Below are 20,738 nucleotides of genomic sequence, written 5' to 3'. Positions count from 1 at the left end.
GTGTTTTATCAAGGGCAGGGTCAATGCAGCTAGCTATCAGGAGATTTTGGAGCACTTCATGCTTCCATCTGCTGAAAAGCTTTATGGAGATGAAGATTTCATTTTTCAGCATGACCTGGTACCTGCTCACAGTGCCAAAACCACTGGTAAATGGTTTACTGACCATGGTATCACTGTGCTCAATTGGCCTGCCAACTCTCCTGACCTGAACCCCATAGAGAATCTGTGGGATATTGTGAAGAGAACGTTGAGAGACTCAAGACCCAACACTCTGGATGAGCTAAAGGCCGCTATCGAAGCATCCTGGGCCTCCATAAGACCTCAGCAGTGCCACAGGCTGATTGCCTCCATGCCACGCCGCATTGAAGCAGTCATTTCTGCAAAAGGATTCCTGACCAAGTATTGAGTGCATAACTGTACATGATTATTTGAAGGTTGACGTTTTTTGTATTAAAAACACTTTTCTTTTATTGGTCGGATGAAATATGCTAATTTTGTGAGATAGGAATTTTGGGTTTTCATGAGCTGTATGCCAAAATCATCCGTATTAAGACAATAAAAGACCTGAAATATTTCAGTTAATGTGCAATGAATCTAAAATATAGGAATGTTAAATTTTCATCACGACATTATGGAAAATAATGAACTTTATCACAATATGCTAATATTTTGAGAAGGACCTGTATAGCAGTTAGAAAGGATTTAACTATTTGTTGAGAAGTAAATAAAGAGGATAGGAGTGTGGTGTGATTGTTATAATAACTTATGAGGTGGAAGGTTTAATTAAAAGCCATTTTACTCACTAACTAAAAATCCTTGGTGGCCTGTTAAGGCTTTTAAAAACAAAAGTATCATTATATATTTTATAAAAAACAAGTTTTTCATGGCTAATGATTATCTGAGCTGTCAGCTATGATCATATTTATGTACTGTAAAACAAAACATAAAAACTACAGACATCCGCACCTGTGGACCAGGTGAACTAGCTCCAAGGGTGTGTGCCCTGGGCCCCAGAGTGACTAGGTCTGGCACTGGAGACAAACGTGAAAATATTACTTTAGAAATCTGTCTGAAGATAATACAGATTGTGATCAGGCAGTGTTTGATAAAATATGCTGAAACTAAAAACAGAGGCATGTCATTCAGCTCCTCAGCAGTAAAAACTAAAGATTCTCTTAGCAAAAACATTCCAGAAAGCTTACGAGATGTCTTCAATAACTTGTTGTTATTCAGATCTCCTTGACTCCTTAAAGAAACCCGTCTGATGTCCAAATAAAGAATTCATACACTGATAAGATTGTTTTAATAGTTTATTAACACCAAAAAATAAAATCTTTTTAACTTTCAGCTTTTCAGTGTTTCAGGGACTCTAGTTTATAAGATGCTTCCAGGTGTGAATTCATGGAGTAAATCACAGGAACCCGAACAGATCTTCAGGTTCTTGAGCTGCAGTCTGCAGACCAGAACCACAAACAGTCCAGTAGAAACTTCAACATTAACCTTCATTAAGGAACCTTTAACTGTGGAGGTTTTATCCTGATACAGCTGATGACCAGAGTTCTCTCTGAGTAAGGTTCTGTGATGAGTTTTGGTGTGTCAAGAGAACGCCACAGGAACTCAAACTGTTTATCAACGGCTTTTATAATATATCCTATTTAATTTAAATGTCCGCAATGAAATCCAGGGGGAACATAATCTAGTCCACATGCAGACCAGCTTCTGGGATGGAAAAGATTTGGTTTATAAGGAGCATCAAGAATGGCCACCAGAGGGCGTAAGTGGTGGAGAGTGGAGTTACTGGAGCCACTGTGTGGGTTTGCAGGAGGCTGGGTGGTCAGTGCAGGCAGATACCCGACCCGACTCTGAGCTCGATTACTCACAATGTCTCCGGGTCCAGATCTAGACATGACGACTCCATTCAAACTGAATAATTAATGTTCCCATCTATGGTCTGCATGTGGACCAGTCTATGTCTGCATCAGAACCTTCCTTTACGATGTTGAAATGAGATTCTTCATATCATTCAGTTGCACTGGTTAGCTGTCTTTGAATGCATTTAAAGAACAACAGGGAACCAGGGTCTCTGTCTTTGTTCTGATTGGAACCTGATTGATTGAGCTTCACTTTAACAGGTTACTTTCCTCAGAGCTTTTTGGTACTTTGTAGAACCGAGCCATAAATAAACTCTGATCTCTCTGCCCAGCACATAAATGATGTGATCTGCTGAAAACACTAAGAGTTCATGATCACACTTTAGATGCGTTGGCAGCAGTCATACAACATTTTTTAAGTTTAATTGATCAGAACATGATGAATAAAACTGAGATGAATCCATCCACATAGTGAAAGGCACAACCAGAACCAGTAAAGCTGTTTTTTTTTTCATTGCTCTCTGCAGTTAAACGTTTGATTGGCCGTTTAGCATTAGTGTTGCAATGACATTTGATGTCCAGAGGGGTCGCTGTCACAGCCAGAGCTCAGAGACCTTCAGGAAACTCATATTTCTGCTGCCAGCGTCTGTTCTGTGGCATCTCCTTTGTTATTGTGTGATTTTCTGTTGTTTTAATGAATATTGTAATTGTTTTCATGTACTGACCAGCACAATGTAATAACTGACTGATGGTTTATATTTACTAGGATAAAATCCATTTTTGTAGCATTTTTTTTATATTTACTGTACTTTGTACTCAGGAGAACGTCTCTGTTTGAGAAAACACTGATCTGTAAATGATATTAAAATCTGAGTGGAAAATGTTACTCTGCGGAGTTTTTATTTGGTTTGGGTTCCTAATTGGAGTCAGTCCAGCAACCGTACCCTCCTCTTCCTCAGCCAGGTCTTGAACACACCAGATATTGCTCCAAGATCTCTGCTGGATCTTTCTGCACCAATGCTGCCATCACAGAAGACAATATGATTCAAGCCCATACCATGAAAGAGCCTCCTACCATCAGAGAGCCTGACTGCAGGGACTGGCTTCTGACAACAGCCTGGATGCTCCTTCTCCACCAAACATCTAGAGAACTGTTCCACCTGATCCATGTTCCCACTGTGTGATGGTCCACCCCAGAGAAGCTGACTCCTCTGAGGTTAACATCAGGCTTCTTCTCTGCTCAGTAAAGTGTGTGAATGTTACTCTGGATTGTAGAGCTGGATGAAGGTTCTCCAAAGTAATTCCTGCTCCATGTGGTTCCACCAGCTGTTGATGGATGATTGTTTGGGATGTGAAGCTGTAGTTTTGAGGGACTGGAGATCATTCTGTCAACAAATAGCAGCAAACCTTCAGAGAATAACCACAGGCTCTAAATGTAAGTTCCAGCAGGACATTTTGTTTTTGATGAAGCAGGAGAAACATGGAGAAGATGTCCTGAAAGCTGCTAGAAATGCTTTTTATTGTGACTTCTGGCTCATCACTCACATCACCATTCATCTGTTACAGCAGCTGCACCCAGATATGAAAACAGCAAATATCAAAACATCATTCAGGGTTCAGTATGTACAACAGCAGGACGACTTCAGACAGCCGAGTGATCGTCAACGAGTCCGGGAACCTCACCTAACCTCAGAATGTGATCCAGAAGAACTCAGCATTCAGAAGACTTTCTTCTTCTGAATGCTGAGCTTGACAACCAACCAAACAATTTGAGAGGTAAATGAGGTGATAACCCTGCAGCTCATCCCAGGGAATCCCAAGATGTTCCCAGATTGAAACAACTCTGCCTCAAGATCCCCTCTCAGTGGGCAAAGAGCCTCCAGAAGGAGACCTCCAGAAATCATCCTGATGAGATGAACCACCTCAGCTGACTCCTTTTGACAGGGAGGAGCAGCAGCTCTACTCCCAGCTCCTTTAGGGTGAAGGAGGTCTTCACCTTATCTCTAAAGCAGAACCTGGCTACCCCACAGAAGAAGCTATCTATCTAAGGACCATAGAGGCAGGTTGGAAAAGTACAAGGGTTGGACAATGAAAGTGAAACTCCTGTCATTTTAGTGTGGGAGGTTTCATGGCTAAATTGGACCAGCCTGGTAGCCAGTCTTCATTGATTGCACATTGCACCAGTAAGAGCAGAGTGTGAAGGTTCAATTAGCAGGGTAAGAGCACAGTTTTACTCAAAATATTGAAATGCACACAACATTATGGGTGACATACCAGAGTTCAAAAGAGGACAAATTGTTGGTGCACATCTTGCTGGTGCATCTGTGACCAAGACAGCAAGTCTTTGTGATGTATCAAGAGCCACGGTATCCATGGTAATGTCAGCATACCACCAAGAAGGACAAACCACATCCAACAGGATTAACTGTGGACGCCAGAGGAAGCTGTCTGAAAGGGATGTTCGGGTGCTAACCCGGATTGTATCCAAAAAACATAAAACCACGGCTGCCCAAATTACGGCAGAATTAAATGTGCACCTCAACTCTCCTGTTTCCACCAGAACTGTCCGTCGGGAGCTCCACAGGGTCAATATACACGGCCGGGCTGCTATAGCCAAACCTTTGGTCATTCATGCCAATGCCAAACGTCGGTTTCAATGGTACAAGGAGCGCAAATCTTGGGCTGTGGACAATGTGAAACATGTATTGTTCTCTGATGAGTCCACCTTTACTGTTTTCCCCACATCCAGGAGAGTTACGGTGTGGAGAAGCCCCAAAGAAGCGTACCACCCAGACTGTTGCATGCCCAGAGTGAAGCATGGGGGTGGATCAGGGATGGTTTGGGCTGCCATATCATGGCATTCCCTTGGCCCAATACTTGTGCTAGATGGGCGCGTCACTGCCAAGGACTACCGAACCATTCTTGAGGACCATGTGCATCCAATGGTTCAAACATTGTATCCTGAAGGTGGTGCCGTGTATCAGGATGACAATGCACCAATACACACAGCAAGACTGGTGAAAGATTGGTTTGATTAACATGAAAGTGAAGTTGAACATCTCCCATGGCCTGCACAGTCACCAGATCTAAATATTATTGAGCCACTTTGGGGTGTTTTGGAGGAGCGAGTCAGGAAACGTTTTCCTCCACCAGTATCACGTAGTGACCTGGCCACTATCCTGCAAGAAGAATGGCTTAAAATCCCTCTGACCACTGTGCAGGACTTGTATATGTCATTCCCAAGACGAATTGATGCTGTATTGGCCGCAAAAGGAGGTCCTACACCATACTAATAAATTATTGTGGTCTAAAACCAGGTGTTACAGTTTCATTGTCCAACGCCTGTAGATGGAGCAGTAATTCCAGAGCTTCATCTGCTGACCAGAAAATAGTCCCATTACTTTAAGAGAAGCTCCAATCCATCTGTCCATCTCCTGTTCCATCTGCTTTCTCTACCTCTTCATGAACTGACGCAGAAGACCAGGATGGACCTTCGCACCTTATTTTATCTGGCTTCAGACTCAGAGAAGCTGCAGAACATTTTGGAAATAAATCTTCTCCTGCAGGCCAACAGCATAAAATGAGTTTGATTCTTGTCTAAACGCTGAAGGACAATAATCAGCAGAAACATCTGGACCAAATTTTGGCGTCAAGGTTCAAGTAGAAAGAAATCTGAGAGCCTTCACACAGCTGCTGTAGGTTAAATTCAGACGAGTAAATGAATCTGCGTCTAACGAAGCCGTTCCAAGATCTGAAACATTAACGAGTGTCTGAGTCGTCCTGCAAGTTCAAAGAATAAAAACGGCTCAAAATGTACAAAAACACAAATACGGAACAATCTTTGTGTCATCACAGCAAGCAGCCAATCAGAACACAGCATGAACATGTTGAGAAACAACATAAAGAAAGAAAAAAAATCACCTGAACATAAAGTGACGGATGCTTCTTCACTCGGACTCGTCTCACATCTCCATCCCAACATGTTCATAGTTTTCAGGGTTTTTTGTTTTTGTTTCACAGATACAGGAAGCAGCGAGGCGGCGTTTTTATTCTAACATGATGCCGTGAGAGGGAGACGACTGCAAGGCCAAATCTGACCCGGCTCTGAGTCCCAGAACCCGGATTTAAAGGGGAGGACAGGAAAACACAGGAATAATCTGGAATAACTCAGGAATAAATAAAACAATCAGAAATAACTCTGGAATTCTGAGGGATAATCAGGAATACCATCAGGAGTCTTCCTGCATTCAGGCCTGAGGCGCAGTGATGAAGCTGAAGCTTTAGAGCTCCTAAAATGATTTACAGTCTGATAAAACTTATAAAAGCAGTGAAATAATAAGTTATTATTATTATTAATAATAAGTTTTAAAATGTTTTCTATGAACAGTTTTTCTGTTTGTCTCCATTTAATTGACCAAATGTGTAAAAATCAAGGGAGGCTTATGAAAGAGCGCCCTCTACTGGGTCCCACAGAAAGCTCCAGTTTGCAGTAATTTGTTCAGACATTAAACATTTTTTATTCTATTTAATTCTTAATAAGTGACATATTTCATTCATTTTTCCAAAGCTTTTTATGAAGATAATTATTTTATATTAGGTAATGTATAAAAGTATTGAATTTGTCGGGTTTTTACTGAAATGTATAGTTTTATTTTGATTTAATAAAATGATTAACCTTAAAAATTTGAATTTAGTTTTATTCTACTTAGTTATAATAAACAGCATCTACTGTCTTCTAGAAATCCGAGACCAAAAAATGATTTTTTTCCAGCATGACTTGAATTATAAAATAATAATTTATCCTGTTTTCAGCCCAGCCTGTTGCTTCTGTCTGGCTTTAATTAACTGCTGGATGAAAGTCCCCTTTAAATCCGGTTCAGTGCCGACTCAGAGCCTGACTTGTAGCTGTGTGAGCTAAAGGTGCTAAATCTGTCGAGTTAACCTGTCGGTCTGAGGAATAATACTGTGACTTTATGAGAACGGATAAGATGAACTCCAGGTGCTGATGATGGTTGAAGTGGTTTAGATCCAGTTAAAGAGAAATTTCCCCTTTAAAGTCCTTTTTCTTCCACTCTTCCCAGTTATTCGGACTCATTCTTACATCTTGAGATGAATTCATAACAAACATGCCACTTTGTCTAAGAAGGTTATAAAATAGCTGCACATCATTTGGTCACAGAGTGACATGAGCTGAGCTGAACCTCTACGACCCGATCGGATCACTGCAAACGCCTCGCAGAGGGAGTGTGTGTGTGTCTGTGTGTGTGGCAGTGGTTTCTGCTGATGAACAAATGAAGAACAACAAGGAGGCGAAGGTCTGATCGCAGCTTAGACTGAAGCTAACTGGTCTGAAACCAGTAAGGGAGACTAGGTTTACTGGGACAGGAAGAGAAAGCGTTCCTGAATGAAATCATGAGAGCGTTTGAAGGTTTGTTGCATCTGCTGCAGGGTCAGATGGTTTACTGCACACCTCAGATGTTTCCCTGCTCCAGCACGCCCAGCTTGGTTGAATGGCTCGTCAGAAGGTTCCTGCAGAACCCGGTGAGAGACTGAGGAGAAATCAGGAGTGTTGGAGCCGGGACACAACTGGAAATGGATCCAACAAGCTTCTCTCTTCCTTCCCTGATGAGGAATATTTTGCAGACCGGTTAGAGCTGAAACTTTCCTAACAGAAACTCAGCTAAAAGATGACACAGTTGGTCCTCGGGCTGGTGCATTCAGAACCAACATGGATCTAACGGACCAGGACCAGAACAGTTCAATCCTTTATTAGTCTAAAGCTCTGACACCATCTCTGTTGGAGAACTAATCAGCAAAAGGAGCAACTATGTTGTTTTTGCTTTGGAAAAATCATTGGGTTTACGTTTTGAGGCTGAAGGTTGGAAGAGAATAGTCGATGATTTCTGATCTTCTACAGAGACGATGCCTGCAGGAAACCCTGGGGAACACTGGTCCAACTTGTTTGTACTGGAAACCAGTCAGCTTCAGCCTGCCATCAAACCATCTGCTTGTTTCTCTTCTTCAGTGCTGGGAATGAAATGCTGTCATTGTGACATCATAGCTGGCTAAGCCAATAGGGGGGCCCCTTTCAGAGACCACCCAGATTTATTTGCTGTGAAAACTGACTCAGAGTCAGCGGGAATGTTGAGGCTCGTGAGTCTTTTTCTGATGTTTGTGGAAGATTTCAAAAGAACCAACTGCAGAATGACCTGTATCACTACACAACCACAAACCAGAACCAGCAGCTCTTCCTTCACCCACCTACCACGCTGTAAAGTCTTTTATTGTTTGTGCTCTCTAAGTAGTTTAGTGAAGCTGGTGTTCTGCAGCTCTAGAACCTAGAACTGGAGACGTTAACATGTGCAGCAGAACTCTAAACCCGCTTCATGTTTCTTTGTAAATATGAAGCTGTCTAAGATGACAACCACAAACTGAAGAGTTAACGACGATGGAGCCACCTGAAGATCACATTCACTGTTCGGCTGCGCTCCTGCCAATCTGGGAAGAGCAGGGGGTTCTGGGATATGAAGTTCCGGAAAGGTCAGAAGAGACAAACTTTCTTTTTCAGCTCGTTCTTCTTCCAGAGGGAGAGACGTTCAAAGTCCTCAATGGGCATCCCGAAGACGCTGAAGAACTCCTCCTGAGAGAGATGTCTCTGCAGGTGGGAGACAAACAGAAAGCAGAACTCTTAATTTAAACGTATTGACAGTTAAAAGGTGTGAGACTGGTTTAATTAGACAGAAAACTGGTAGAACAGTAACGTTCTTCTCAGATTTAACAGAACAGTCAAACGCTTCAACATAAACGACTCGACAAGTTAGGGACATTCGGCTTTCAGGATGAACCTAAAATGCACTCTGACCTTTACAGGAGTACCTAATGTGAACTTCTCTGACCTTCTGAATGCTCATGTCCAACTGTTCAATGTTTCAGTACTTTTTGCTGAACTTGCTGTTCTCCAACAAGGAGCTAAACGGAAAAACTCCCAGCAGGTGTTTGATCCATGAATGGACCAATAAATGTCCTGGTTCGATCAGAGTTGGTATCTAAACAGTCCTCCTCATCACGCTGTTCACATTCTGACATCATGAGACCAAGATCACACCTAACATCTGATCATCAGAATCTCGCCATAAACAGGATCTTCTCAGAGGGAGGTGTCCACAGAGTTTAGAGTCACAGAGAGTCACCAGCAGGTTGAAACAGAGACTGGAGGAGTCACAGAAACACATAGAAGTGGACATCATTTGGCCACATCCCACACTGATGACCTCTTCATTGCAAACAGAACCCTGCAGAACCGAATAGTGAATGCCACTCAGCTCCAGGCACAGGCAGCATCTTCTTGCATGGACCAGGGAGCATCTACACTGGACCAGGGACCAATGGACCTCAGTGCTGTTCTCTGATGAAGGTCGAGTCGGGTTGAGCAGAAATGATGCTCCAACGATGTTGGAGACATCAAGGAGAGCTCTATGCATCAACCACTGATGTCACCAGAGGAGCCTTTGGTGGTGGTGCTACAGTGTGAGCAGGTTCTAGTCCATACAGAACTGACCTACACTGGGAATGGAGCAGAGACAAGCCCATACTACCTGAATAATCATCATCGCATGCTTCTACCTCAATGCTCTACTTTCATGATATAAGCAGAAACTTTTTAGGTTGTTCATAAATTTTACCCGAAAGTCAAATATTCCTAACTTTTTGTGAGTGTTCTAATGCAACAGGGAGAGGAGACCACCTGCAGATCTTATAGCTGCTGAGCTCAGCCAATCAGATCCGGGCATGAACACACTGAGGAGCGTAGACCCTGAAAGTTAAAGATGGAGCTGAAATCCTGGGAAGCTGCGTCCCAAATGGAAATAATTTAAGGAAAGCCTGACCTAATATTTCAAGCCTTTGAAAGAATCATCTGCTCCAAAACTAGAGAAACTAATAACTAATAACATCTTTCTGCGCTGAAGCAGAGAGATTACATGAGACATCCTGCATCTAGATCCACTCAGATTCATGAATGTTTCTGTAAACTGCAGGCAGGGTGAAACAGAGCGGACCCAAGACTGTACTCTGATAGTCCAAACTAGATCAAATATTTTTGTTAGATTTATTTTGTGTCTTTCTTTCAGAACTGTGTTTTGTGTGAAATCTCAAGCATTCTTGGCCAGGACGTGCTTGTTACCTCCAGCCGGGTCCGGTCCACACCAGGGGGGAGTTTGCTGCGTCCTCTGTGAGTCACCACCAGCGTCTCGTACGGATAGATCTAAAGTCACAGACCAGTAAAACACCAGAAACACCCGTCTCAACTGTTCCAGATTCTGTTTCAGGTTTACGGCTCCGTTTTCTCACCTTGTGCTCCAGCATGCTGGGGAGGGAGTTCCCCCGGTCCATCCTGGAGTCTCCGTTCTGACCCAAATCAAACACAAATTTACATTTTTTAAAGTGAACTCCTCAGCAGCTGATGTGGGATAAAAGCAGACTGTACCTGAAGACCTGCAGACAGACAGAGAGACAAATACTGATCACTGTTTGGGTTTTACAGGAGGAACATGTTTTAGAGCAGAAAATTCACAATATTCAAATCAAATGTTATCTTGTTCATGTTTTAGAGTGAAGAACATGTTGGTAAAGATGCGAGGAAGAAGATTCTGAACATTTACCTGTTGGGTTTTTCTCTGAGGAGCTGAACTCTGCAGACTGCAGCTAAAAGACACAGACACGTTCATCATCATGTGAGTCCATCTGGATGTCCATTATCTGGAAACATGAAAAATGAAACGTACCCTGGACAAACCGCTCTTAGAGGACGCTGGGAAATACACCGACTTGGAGGCGTTAGACCCTGGAAGAGAATGGAGAACAAGGTTTATCCACTTGCACATGAATCCAGTGATTTTACTGCTGATGGTTTGTCTTGCAGAGCTGAGATCTTCTCACTGCTGGTCACTTAAAGCTGCAGGACGTCTCGCAGAAGAAGGTGACTGGATATATCCATTAGCTCAAGTTGGTAGCAGCTGCAGCACTGCCACAGCTTTCATCAGCAGCGCATTATTAGTAAAAACTAGACTTTATCTGCAGAATCTGATGGTGCAGCTGAGTTAAAATCCATGCATGTCTCTCTGTCTGTACCAGCGTTTTGGCTCCGGTCCGGCAGAGAGCGGGTCTTTCTCCTCAGAGGACCGGCAGACTTCCCCAGCTCCTCCTTCAGGATGATCTTCCCCAGGTTGGACTGGATCTGACCCGGAGACAAACACATTAAACGTCCTTCATAAGCCGATCTCATCTGTTAGAGAGGGGGAATAAAATCTGGCACTTTCACTCACTTTATTCAGCTCCTGCTTCTGAAGCACTCGGAGAGCCCACAGCTGATCATCCAGCTCTCCATCCTCCTCTTCCTCTTCATCCTTCTGTACCTTCTTCTTACAATCCTTCTCTGCAGTGACGAGAGGAGACAAGGGGAGGAAACAAGGTGAGGAGGTAAGGGACAGATGAATTAATGACAGGAAGCAGATTATTGGTATTTAAAAGGGATGTTTGAAGCATTGCATCTTTATAAATATGGAGGGGGTGGGGGTCGGTGTGGGTCGTACCAATTACAGCCAGGGAGGGGGGGCAGGGCCAGTAGTCAGTCTCGATCTTGGAGGGCTGGTTTGGATCTGGAGGCTGAGCTGCCGGGAACTTTGAGGACTCAATGATTAGATCCTCGATGTGTTTCCCCTGAGGGACCGCTGAGGAGGGCACATCTACACACACACACACACACACACACACACACACACACACAGGGCATGTTAAAGCTGATTAAAGGGTGGGAGGGCTGCAGCAGCTGACCCACATTCAGCCTCAGAGACACTCTGGTTTCTGGTTCAGTGTCAGAAACTTACCCTGTCTGTAGATGGGAGGCTTCTTATAGATGTTGGTGCCATTTTCTACCAGAGAGAAACAAACAAAATGCAGTTTTACTTTGCAGATAATCCAACATTACTGATTGAAAACCTTTTCTTTATGTGAGAATTACTAAAACAGGGAAAATCATCTTTATTTTTTACATTTATTTCACCATGATACCTTCACAGCTCTGCTTCTGTTCTGTTTTTTATCTTGTTCCTCTGTCCTGGAATTTATTTATGTCTCTATGCTGACTTTATTTTCATTCATGGAATTTCTTCTGTCTTTTATTTTATCATGGTTTGGTCACCTGATAGCTGCCATGATCAAGACATGTCCTCAGTTTCTGTCCTTCAGTCTTTTGGCTGTTATTGGTCAGATGTATAATCCAAATATTTTACCTCTAAATAAAAAGAGCAGCAGAGAGTGTCTCCTGACTATGAGACGGACCACGCATCTCCATCTGTGGATGGGTTAAAGAGCAGAATCTGAACCTTTGATTCTGGAGGAACAAATTAGTTTTACTCCTGGAAATCATGTTCAGAAGTTCAGGTGAAGGTTTAGTTGACATGAAGAAGGCTCAGAACCGTGTCCCTCATGGTGCTCTAGACAGGGCAATACTAGGTTGGATTTGCAGAGATGTTTGGAAGCACAATTTTCCAAGTCAACATTTAAAATAAAAAGATGAGATGGTTACCAGGCCGGTGGAAGTGCTGCATGGTGGTCTTGTTGCCCACAGGGTGTGTGCTGGGTGTGCTTGGCGTATTTAATGTTGATGGTGTGTGTGAGCTGTGTGTTCTGCTGCTCTGGATGGTGGAACAAGGTGAAGAAGCTCCAGGGGACCGGTTCTCCAGCCAGTCCCTGGACTCCTTGGATGAATTCTGGGAAGAAAGCAGAGAACAGAAGGATGGGGGTGGAGGCAAATAAACTAATCGGTTCATATAATTTACACAAGTTACATAAGCAGCCTCACTTTGACTCCATAAGAACCTTCAGGGATTTTCTAGAAACCATCTCAAACATCAGTCAATAACCTGAAGCTCACTGGACGTATAAAGAAGGGGACATTTTAAACAATCCAACCCCTGGGACGTCGTTCTTAATCACCAGGTACTCTTGAAGGACATTTTAGACCACCTTGGTGACACCTCGATCTTCTCAGTGAGCATGAAGAGCTGCTGAATATTCAGAACATTGTAGTGATGTGTAGAACGTCCTGTGAGACTAGTACCTTTTTCCATTCTTCTCAGTGGCTTTTAAACAAATCAAGTCGGACCTTCTCAGTTATGATCCAAACTCAACATCGACTCAACCCAAACACCTGAAGATGGGTCCATTGGATCCACTGAACAAAGTTCTGAAATCTCCAAGACACTTAGAATGTCATAAATGATTGAACCCTCCAAGATTCCTGAAGCCCTCAAAGAACCTTCTTAGTGACTTGAAGAATCCCATCAGAACTTCATTCAACCAAACCAAGACATCTCCCCACATTATGGAAAAGAAAACGTGAGCTTTCAAGAATCACCAGAGGAGCCTTATTGGAGACCAGTGGAAATGGATCAGAACAATGTTCCGAGTGATGAGGAGCTTCTAATTGTCTTCAGCTTGCAGGGTATCATGTCCTGGATCTCTCTCTGCTCAGCTCTCTGGCTCGTTCTGGGCGATCCCAGGCTGCAATGAGTTCTGACTCTAGCATCTCCTCCTAGTTGGACTTGTTTGGGAAACATCTAAACAGAGCAGTCCAGGATGGATCCTGACCAGATGAATTATCTCAGATGGTTCCTTTCAATGAGGAGGAGCAACTTCTCTACCTCTGAGCTGCTCCTGGATGATGGAGCTCATCACTCCATCTTTAAGGCACAGCCCAACCACCCTACAGAGAAGGGCTGTTTCTCCTACATGTATGCTCGACTTTGTTTCTTCAGCCATGAGTCAGATCTCATAAAGGTCTGAACCAGAGCTCAGATGTTTCTTCAGCACAACAGACCAGAGCAGAACTTACCTTACAGCAGATGAGACCCCAAACCCTCTGTCCATCTCCTGCTTCATCCTACTGTCACCTCTGAGCAAGTTCTTACTAGAACTCCTCTGCTTGATGGCAGGACTGACCCTGACCTGGAGGTTCAGGAGAAGCAAACCTATCCATCAAAAAGCCTCTGCTGCCATTAAAACAGAGCTACTGTAAACTGGGGCTTCTGTCCCATGAAGACTCCTCCATGGCTCAACATCAGCCATACTATGCTCTGCTTTTGCAGGGTTTTCTACGGTTTATTAAGAATGTTCCTCAGGGAACGCTGAGGAACGAAGGATGAACAAAACATCTGCAGTAAACTGATGGTGACGTGTTATTACGGTGAGAACGGGTCCTGCGAGCACGGCGTGGTTCGGTCAAAGAGGGAGGGGCAACTTCGGCTCTATGATGAAGCTGAACCTTCATTGAACCCACCACCTCAAACGGTTGGTTGAAACCATCAGGAGCTTCTGATCCAGAGCCAAGATCATCCCATCCTTTTACTGTATGTGATGATGATAGCAGAATTTACATTAACAAGAGACAGAAAAACCCATAAGAACCACATAAAGGATCCAAACAATCCCACTGATCTGCAGAGTTTCTGCCTGCTGGCTGCTAGGAAACAGCTTCTTATTCATAGCTACAAGGTTCAAGCACAAAGGCTGGAGCCAGATTCAAGTTTCTAAGAGCAGCAGCAAACAGAACAATAACATGATCCACAGAAATCCGGCCAGGATCACACCAACGCCTACAGAACATCTGAGCATGAAGCCTGCAGTAACACCTAATCTCTGTGAAGCTGCATTTAATGCATCAGGTTGACACCTCCACTGTTTGAATGGAAATGCAAGGAAACGCTGAGACAAACGACATGAAGAAAGTTTACAGCAAACAGAGGAGCAGCTTTTTACCTCTGGGGAGGCAGGAGGAGAGATGGAGCGAGGAGACAAAGACCTCTGCAAGAAAACCAGATAAAAACACATCTGTAAACCTGCAGATCACTGAAAGACCTGCTGCATTTCTTTCATTTCATTTAATAATGGAAAAAATAACAGCTTACAATACAATTATGTGAACAGACATAAGAACACAATTATTTAGAAATTATGAATTCTAAAAATAAATATTTAAACATCTAAGACAGTAAAAATTCAAATATATATAATTTAAAGTGAATGTATAGGGATATATTTTTAAACTTTAACATTATAAATCTAAATCTCTGTATCATCTTGCATATTTCATGTCTTTATTTAGTTTATTATTTTGAATTAAGGCTGGCAATAAAAAAACTGTCTTTAAAATGTGCAGGAAAGTATTTAAATCTGCAGATTGTTTATAAAACTTTAATCTGCTGCAGCAAAAATAAAACAGTTCTTTGGTTTTACCTGCAGGTGTTACCAAGTCCAATCCTGGAGCTTCTAATGCATACCTTCTCCAACACTCCTGGATCAGACGGATGAATTCCCTCATCAGCATCCAGTCCTTCAGCTCTGCAGAGGCCTCTAAACGAGTCATTCATCTGATCCAGGTGTGTTGGAGGAGAGATGCAGCAGAAAGCTGCAGGTCAGGAGCTCTCCAGAACTGGACTTGGAGACCTTTGCATCAACCAAACAGAGTTGAGTTCTGCCCCTTCTGACACTACCACTGCAATGCTCACTGTGAACAACAGGTGTCGTTGCTGGAGAAACACCTCAACAGAATAAGTTCTAGAAGAAGTCATACAGGAAGTGCATCTTCATCTGCTAACGTAGCAGCACTGCTTTGACCTCCTGTTTTAGTAACATTTCCAGTAACTGCATCTTCTCCTGGTTTTATTGTATTGCAGAAATTAGTCTGGCCCCAGACTCTTGCCAGCAGTTCTTAGTCCACACCTTTAACCCAGGAGATCCACAACCCTCCTGGTGTTAGCTCTGAACTAATCTACAGGTCCTTCTCAAAATATTAGCATATTGTGATAAAGTTCATTATTTTCCATAATGTCATGATGAAAATTTAACATTCATATATTTTAGATTCATTGCACACTAACTGAAATATTTCAGGTCTTTTATTGTCTTAATACGGATGATTTTGGCATACAGCTCATGAAAACCCAAAATTCCTATCTCACAAAATTAGCATATTTCATCCGACCAATAAAAGAAAAGTGTTTTTAATACAAAAAACGTCAACCTTCAAATAATCATGTACAGTTATGCACTCAATACTTGGTCGGGAATCCTTTGGCAGAAATGACTGCTTCAATGCGGCGTGGCATGGAGGCAATCAGCCTGTGGCACTGCTGAGGTCTTATGGAGGCCCAGGATGCTTCGATAGCGGCCTTTAGCTCATCCAGAGTGTTGGGTCTTGAGTCTCTCAACGTTCTCTTCACAATATCCCACAGATTCTCTATGGGGTTCAGGTCAGGAGAGTTGGCAGGCCAATTGAGCACAGTGATACCATGGTCAGTAAACCATTTACCAGTGGTTTTGGCACTGTGAGCAGGTGCCAGGTCGTGCTGAAAAATGAAATCTTCATCTCCATAAAGCTTTTCAGCAGATGGAAGCATGAAGTGCTCCAAAATCTCCTGATAGCTAGCTGCATTGACCCTGCCCTTGATAAAACACAGTGGACCAACACCAGCAGCTGACACGGCACCCCAGACCATCACTGACTGTGGGTACTTGACACTGGACTTCTGGCATTTTGGCATTTCCTTCTCCCCAGTCTTCCTCCAGACTCTGGCACCTTGATTTCTGAATGACATGCAGAATTTGCTTTCATCTGAAAAAAGTACTTTGGACCACTGAGCAACAGTCCAGTGCTGCTTCTCTGTAGCCCAGGTCTGGGGAATGCGGCACCTGTAGCCCATTTCCTGCACACGCCTGTGCACGGTGGCTCTGGATGTTTCTACTCCAGACTCAGTCCACTGCTTCCGCAGGTCCCCCAAGGTCTGGAATCGGCCCTTCTCCACAATCTTCCTCAGGGTCCGGTCACCTCTTCTCGTTGTTCAGCGTTTTCTGCCACACTTTTTCCTTCCCACAGACTTCCCACTGAGGTGCCTTGATACAGCACTCTGGGAACAGCCTATTCGTTCAGAAATTTCTTTCTGTGTCTTACCCTCTTGCTTGAGGGTGTCAATAGTGGCCTTCTGGACAGCAGTCAGGTCGGCAGTCTTACCCATGATTGAGGTTTTGAGTGATGAACCAGGCTGGGAGTTTTAAAGGCCTCAGGAATCTTTTGCAGGTGTTTAGAGTTAACTCGTTGATTCAGATGATTAGGTTCATAGCTCGTTTAGAGACCCTTTTAATGATATGCTAATTTTGTGAGATAGGAATTTTGGGTTTTCATGAGCTGTATGCCAAAATCATCCGTATTAAGACAATAAAAGACCTGAAATATTTCAGTTAGTGTGCAATGAATCTAAAATATATTAATGTTAAATTTTCATCATGACATTATGGAAAATAATGAACTTTATCACAATATGCTAATATTTTGAGAAGGACCTGTATAATTGGTTCCATGTTGGGTTAAAATGATTCATAGAGCAGCCTGGGGGGACAAACTCTGGGAATAATATCTCATTTACACACTGGCATGTTGGGCTCTGTTGCTTTCAGAGATAAAATAATGAAACAAAAGGCTTAATTTAACTAAAACCCACGTGCAGAATGTTTTTCTCCACAAGCTTTCTTCTACCTGCCCAACTGCAACCTCACACCAAACCTTCACCTGAAATTTTAATCAGGCTCTTTATGGACAGCTCTGTAGGACTCATAATGCGATGAAGACATTACAGACATCCTCACAGTATGAGTAAACTGACTCCAAACGCTCGCCAGGACCTCGGCTGTGGGATTTTTCAGATTAACGGTTTCTGTTAGCAGCCAGACGGCGAGTTAACCAACCCACTAACTAACCCACTGTGGGACCAGCAGGTCTTCTGTCCTACTGACTGCTTTCTATCTGCTCCCAGTTAACACGCTACTGGATCCCACACAAACCAGGCCCCATCAGAAGACAGGGCGAGAGGATTTTAGGCTAAATGATCATTTCAACAGAAAAACAGGATCTCTGTCAGCATATTAAAATCTACTTAAAATCAGTTAATTTTTGCAATCTGACACAACAGGTAGAAACATAAAAGCTGCACACATGACCTAAAAACAGACCAACCCAATCAGAATTCACAACAAATATGACCAGAAGAAAAAGCATAGAGTTTATCTACAAAAAATATCCGGTTCTAACCCAGTTCTGGTGCTTTACTGGTTCTATTAAGTCAGAGCAAACTACCAGTACAACAGCTCAGACTGAATCAAGTGTCTGGTCCTCTCTCTGCTTCATCCAGACCTTCTGAGGAGGACCACAGAGCAGAGAAGCCGTTTATGTCACCAGTCAGATTTATAAAGTCTGATTGAAACAGCAGGCTGTGTTTGTGAAGGCTCCCTCTGATCTCTGATCAGTGCTTATAAACAGGAGCTGATAACATTCAGCTGGAAACAGCGACCTACATTCATTACATGATGGTGAAGGTAGACCAAGCTGCAAGAAGATGAGAAACAGTGACTTTATGTTTCTCTCAGGAAACTCAGGAACATCTTAAATCTCCCAAAGGAAGCTCCTGATGAAAGCAGATCTTTCCTCTGCACCAGTTAAGACCCAGTTTAATGTTGCCAGTCATCAGAAACAGAACCAGTGCTGACGAAATTTTATCAGTTCGGCACTGGAACTAGTTTGGTTTAAAAGAGCAGCGAACAAAACAAATGAGCCCTGAACGATTGAGAAAACAGACATAAACTCAAAATATTTACAGTAAAATATAAAAAGACATGAAAAAGGAAACAAATTTCAAGACAATGAATAAAACAGCTGTGACATTTTAACATATTAGACATAAAAACTCAAGAGTCAAAAAAAGACTCCAAGAACATTCAGAAATTTATGATGAGAAATCATCAGACAGAAATATACCAACTAACCAACCAACCAACCAACCAACCAACCAACCAACCAACCAACCAACCAACCAACCAACCAACCAACCAAACAAACACATGAAGAAAAAATACAGCTGCACAGACAGATTCTCCCACTCTGATCTATGGGAACTGTGAGTAAATCACCTCCAGGGGGCTGTAGCTGTAGTGCGGCTGGTAGATCATCAGGTCGGGTCTCTCGATATCCAAGATGGCTTTGTCCCTAGGCAGCGCCGCCAGATCCTTGTAGCCGATGACACCATCCTCTACCCTGGCCTGCAGAGACAAACGGGAGGGTTAGAGAGGACTGATGGCACGTTAATGATTTCAGATTCATATGAAGGCTGAAGGAAATTTATCTGGGTCTCACAACAATGGCAGCGGCAGGAGATCCAGGAACGCTGGTCCCTCTAAGCGACAAGACGCTCCCAGGAGACGTCTGAGCTGGCTGCTGCAGATAGATACACATAAACATGGTTGCGTTTTAGAGAGGGTAAAATGTAAAACAATTATGAAAATTTGGGCCTTTATAGTTAAAAACCCTGAAATAACTCTTTAAAGTCCTGAACAAAGCCTCCAGTTGAAGGTCTGTAACCCATTTGTGGATCTGTGGGGCTTTATGCCATTATAAGATGGATATAAATAATATTGGATTCACTATGACACAGTTTGTAACCTTTACAATCACCAAACCCAGAACCATTCAGAGCAAATTCATCTCAAACTGCAAGATGTTCAAAATGACCTGTTTGCTTTGAAACTCATGTTGCATGTATTAAATAAACCCAGACGAGGAATATAAATAATTTGTTATTTTAGTGCAGAGCAGCCGAACTGCTGGGGCACACAGAATCCTGGACTGGAAGATCTATCTTAAGTCTCACATGGCAGCAGAAACCGGCTTTATTTATGACCTGCATCATAGTTCAGCTCACTGGCAGGAACAGTTCAGCACCCAGACGGATGGTCGGACTGATGTTGGAATTGTCCACACATCATGAAGTTTTTCAATTCACAGAGGAGCAGAAACAGCCTTTAGACTGGTGCCGTAACCAGGAGCCCCGGACTGATGAGAGCCGACATCAGCTTCAGGTCACCTCTGGTACCGATGCAGGGATCCTAATACTGCAATGCTGTGCCAGGGACATTCTGCATCAACTACAACAAACCACACATGTTCAGGACCGGTCCTCCCTGCGTCCAACCAGATCCTGACATCTTTTCCTAACCCAAAGTGCTTTTCCATCAGCTCAGGCTCTGACCCAGCAGACATCTGGTGGATCTCAAAAACCAGGAGGGGATGGCTGCAGGAGAGGACATGACTGTATTCTGGACTGAATCCATGCTTAAACCCTGGCCTGGAGGGGAGGTGCACCATCAGTCACATGACCATTCAACATGTTCAGTTTCATTTTATTTCCTTCGCTCCATCCAAGTGCTGAACATTTGCAGCCAGTAAGCAAATTCCTGGGTTTAAGTGAATCTACTCCAAACCATTTGTTTGATGGAGAAGTTCAGGAAGATGGTCCTGATCTGAGTTCCTGTTAATCAATCTTCTCCCTACATTAAACGGTCAGAAAAAAGCCTCACCTTTGGCATCATCATGCCTGTTGATTGGTTAGTTCCTGAGGGAGACACAGATGTGACAATTAGTTAAAACAATGCAGGTAAAATGAGAGTGAAGGTTATCTTGTAAAACAAAAGAGAAGATGCTCAGAGAAATTATTATGAAAAATTTGGGACAACATGGTGTTGGGGGCCAGCCATGAGACTGAACTACACACAGAGAAGAGACTGGTTAAAACTCTGAATCCCAGAATGCACAGCTTGAACCCATTTTCACGCATAGGTCCCAGGAAAGGGAAGTTTCACAGCTGGAATGTCATAGAGCTAAAAACAAAGCAGAGATCTTTATATTTATCTGCAGCCTCCACAGGTTGCATCAGGGAGGAAAAGCGCATGAATGTCTGGATCTCACTGGCTGATTAACAGACTTCT

The 20,738-nt window shown here is 43.1% G+C and overlaps 1 protein-coding gene across 6 annotated transcripts in view; it reads right to left on the bottom strand.

Annotated features, from left to right (window-relative positions):
• Positions 1 to 7,623: 7,623 nt before the first annotated feature.
• Positions 7,624 to 20,738, bottom strand: part of LOC124877436 (dematin-like) — a 45,568-nt gene continuing 32,453 nt past the window's right edge. For 5 of the 6 annotated variants that reach the window (XM_047380595.1, XM_047380597.1, XM_047380594.1 and 2 more), the window contains 15 exons: positions 20,331 to 20,365; positions 19,111 to 19,191; positions 18,888 to 19,016; positions 14,688 to 14,732; positions 12,457 to 12,640; positions 11,756 to 11,800; positions 11,462 to 11,614; positions 11,195 to 11,304; positions 11,001 to 11,106; positions 10,655 to 10,713; positions 10,532 to 10,574; positions 10,357 to 10,364; positions 10,221 to 10,277; positions 10,054 to 10,134; positions 7,624 to 8,526 (listed from right to left, as the gene is read on the bottom strand). In XM_047380595.1, the coding sequence (XP_047236551.1) occupies positions 8,413 to 8,526; positions 10,054 to 10,134; positions 10,221 to 10,277; positions 10,357 to 10,364; positions 10,532 to 10,574; positions 10,655 to 10,713; positions 11,001 to 11,106; positions 11,195 to 11,304; positions 11,462 to 11,614; positions 11,756 to 11,800; positions 12,457 to 12,640; positions 14,688 to 14,732; positions 18,888 to 19,016; positions 19,111 to 19,191; positions 20,331 to 20,345 (1,230 nt within the window). In that variant the 5' untranslated portion in view covers positions 20,346 to 20,365 and the 3' untranslated portion in view covers positions 7,624 to 8,412. The remainder of the gene's footprint in view (positions 8,527 to 10,053; positions 10,135 to 10,220; positions 10,278 to 10,356; positions 10,365 to 10,531; positions 10,575 to 10,654; positions 10,714 to 11,000; positions 11,107 to 11,194; positions 11,305 to 11,461; positions 11,615 to 11,755; positions 11,801 to 12,456; positions 12,641 to 14,687; positions 14,733 to 18,887; positions 19,017 to 19,110; positions 19,192 to 20,330; positions 20,366 to 20,738) is intronic. The other variant, XM_047380599.1, reaches the window with a different exon arrangement.

The sequence above is a fragment of the Girardinichthys multiradiatus genome, chromosome 12 (assembly GCF_021462225.1).
Source record: "Girardinichthys multiradiatus isolate DD_20200921_A chromosome 12, DD_fGirMul_XY1, whole genome shotgun sequence".
Classification (NCBI taxonomy): domain Eukaryota; kingdom Metazoa; phylum Chordata; class Actinopteri; order Cyprinodontiformes; family Goodeidae; genus Girardinichthys; species Girardinichthys multiradiatus.
Note: the sequence above shows the minus strand (reverse complement) of the source record. Positions and strands in the feature narration are given on the sequence as shown.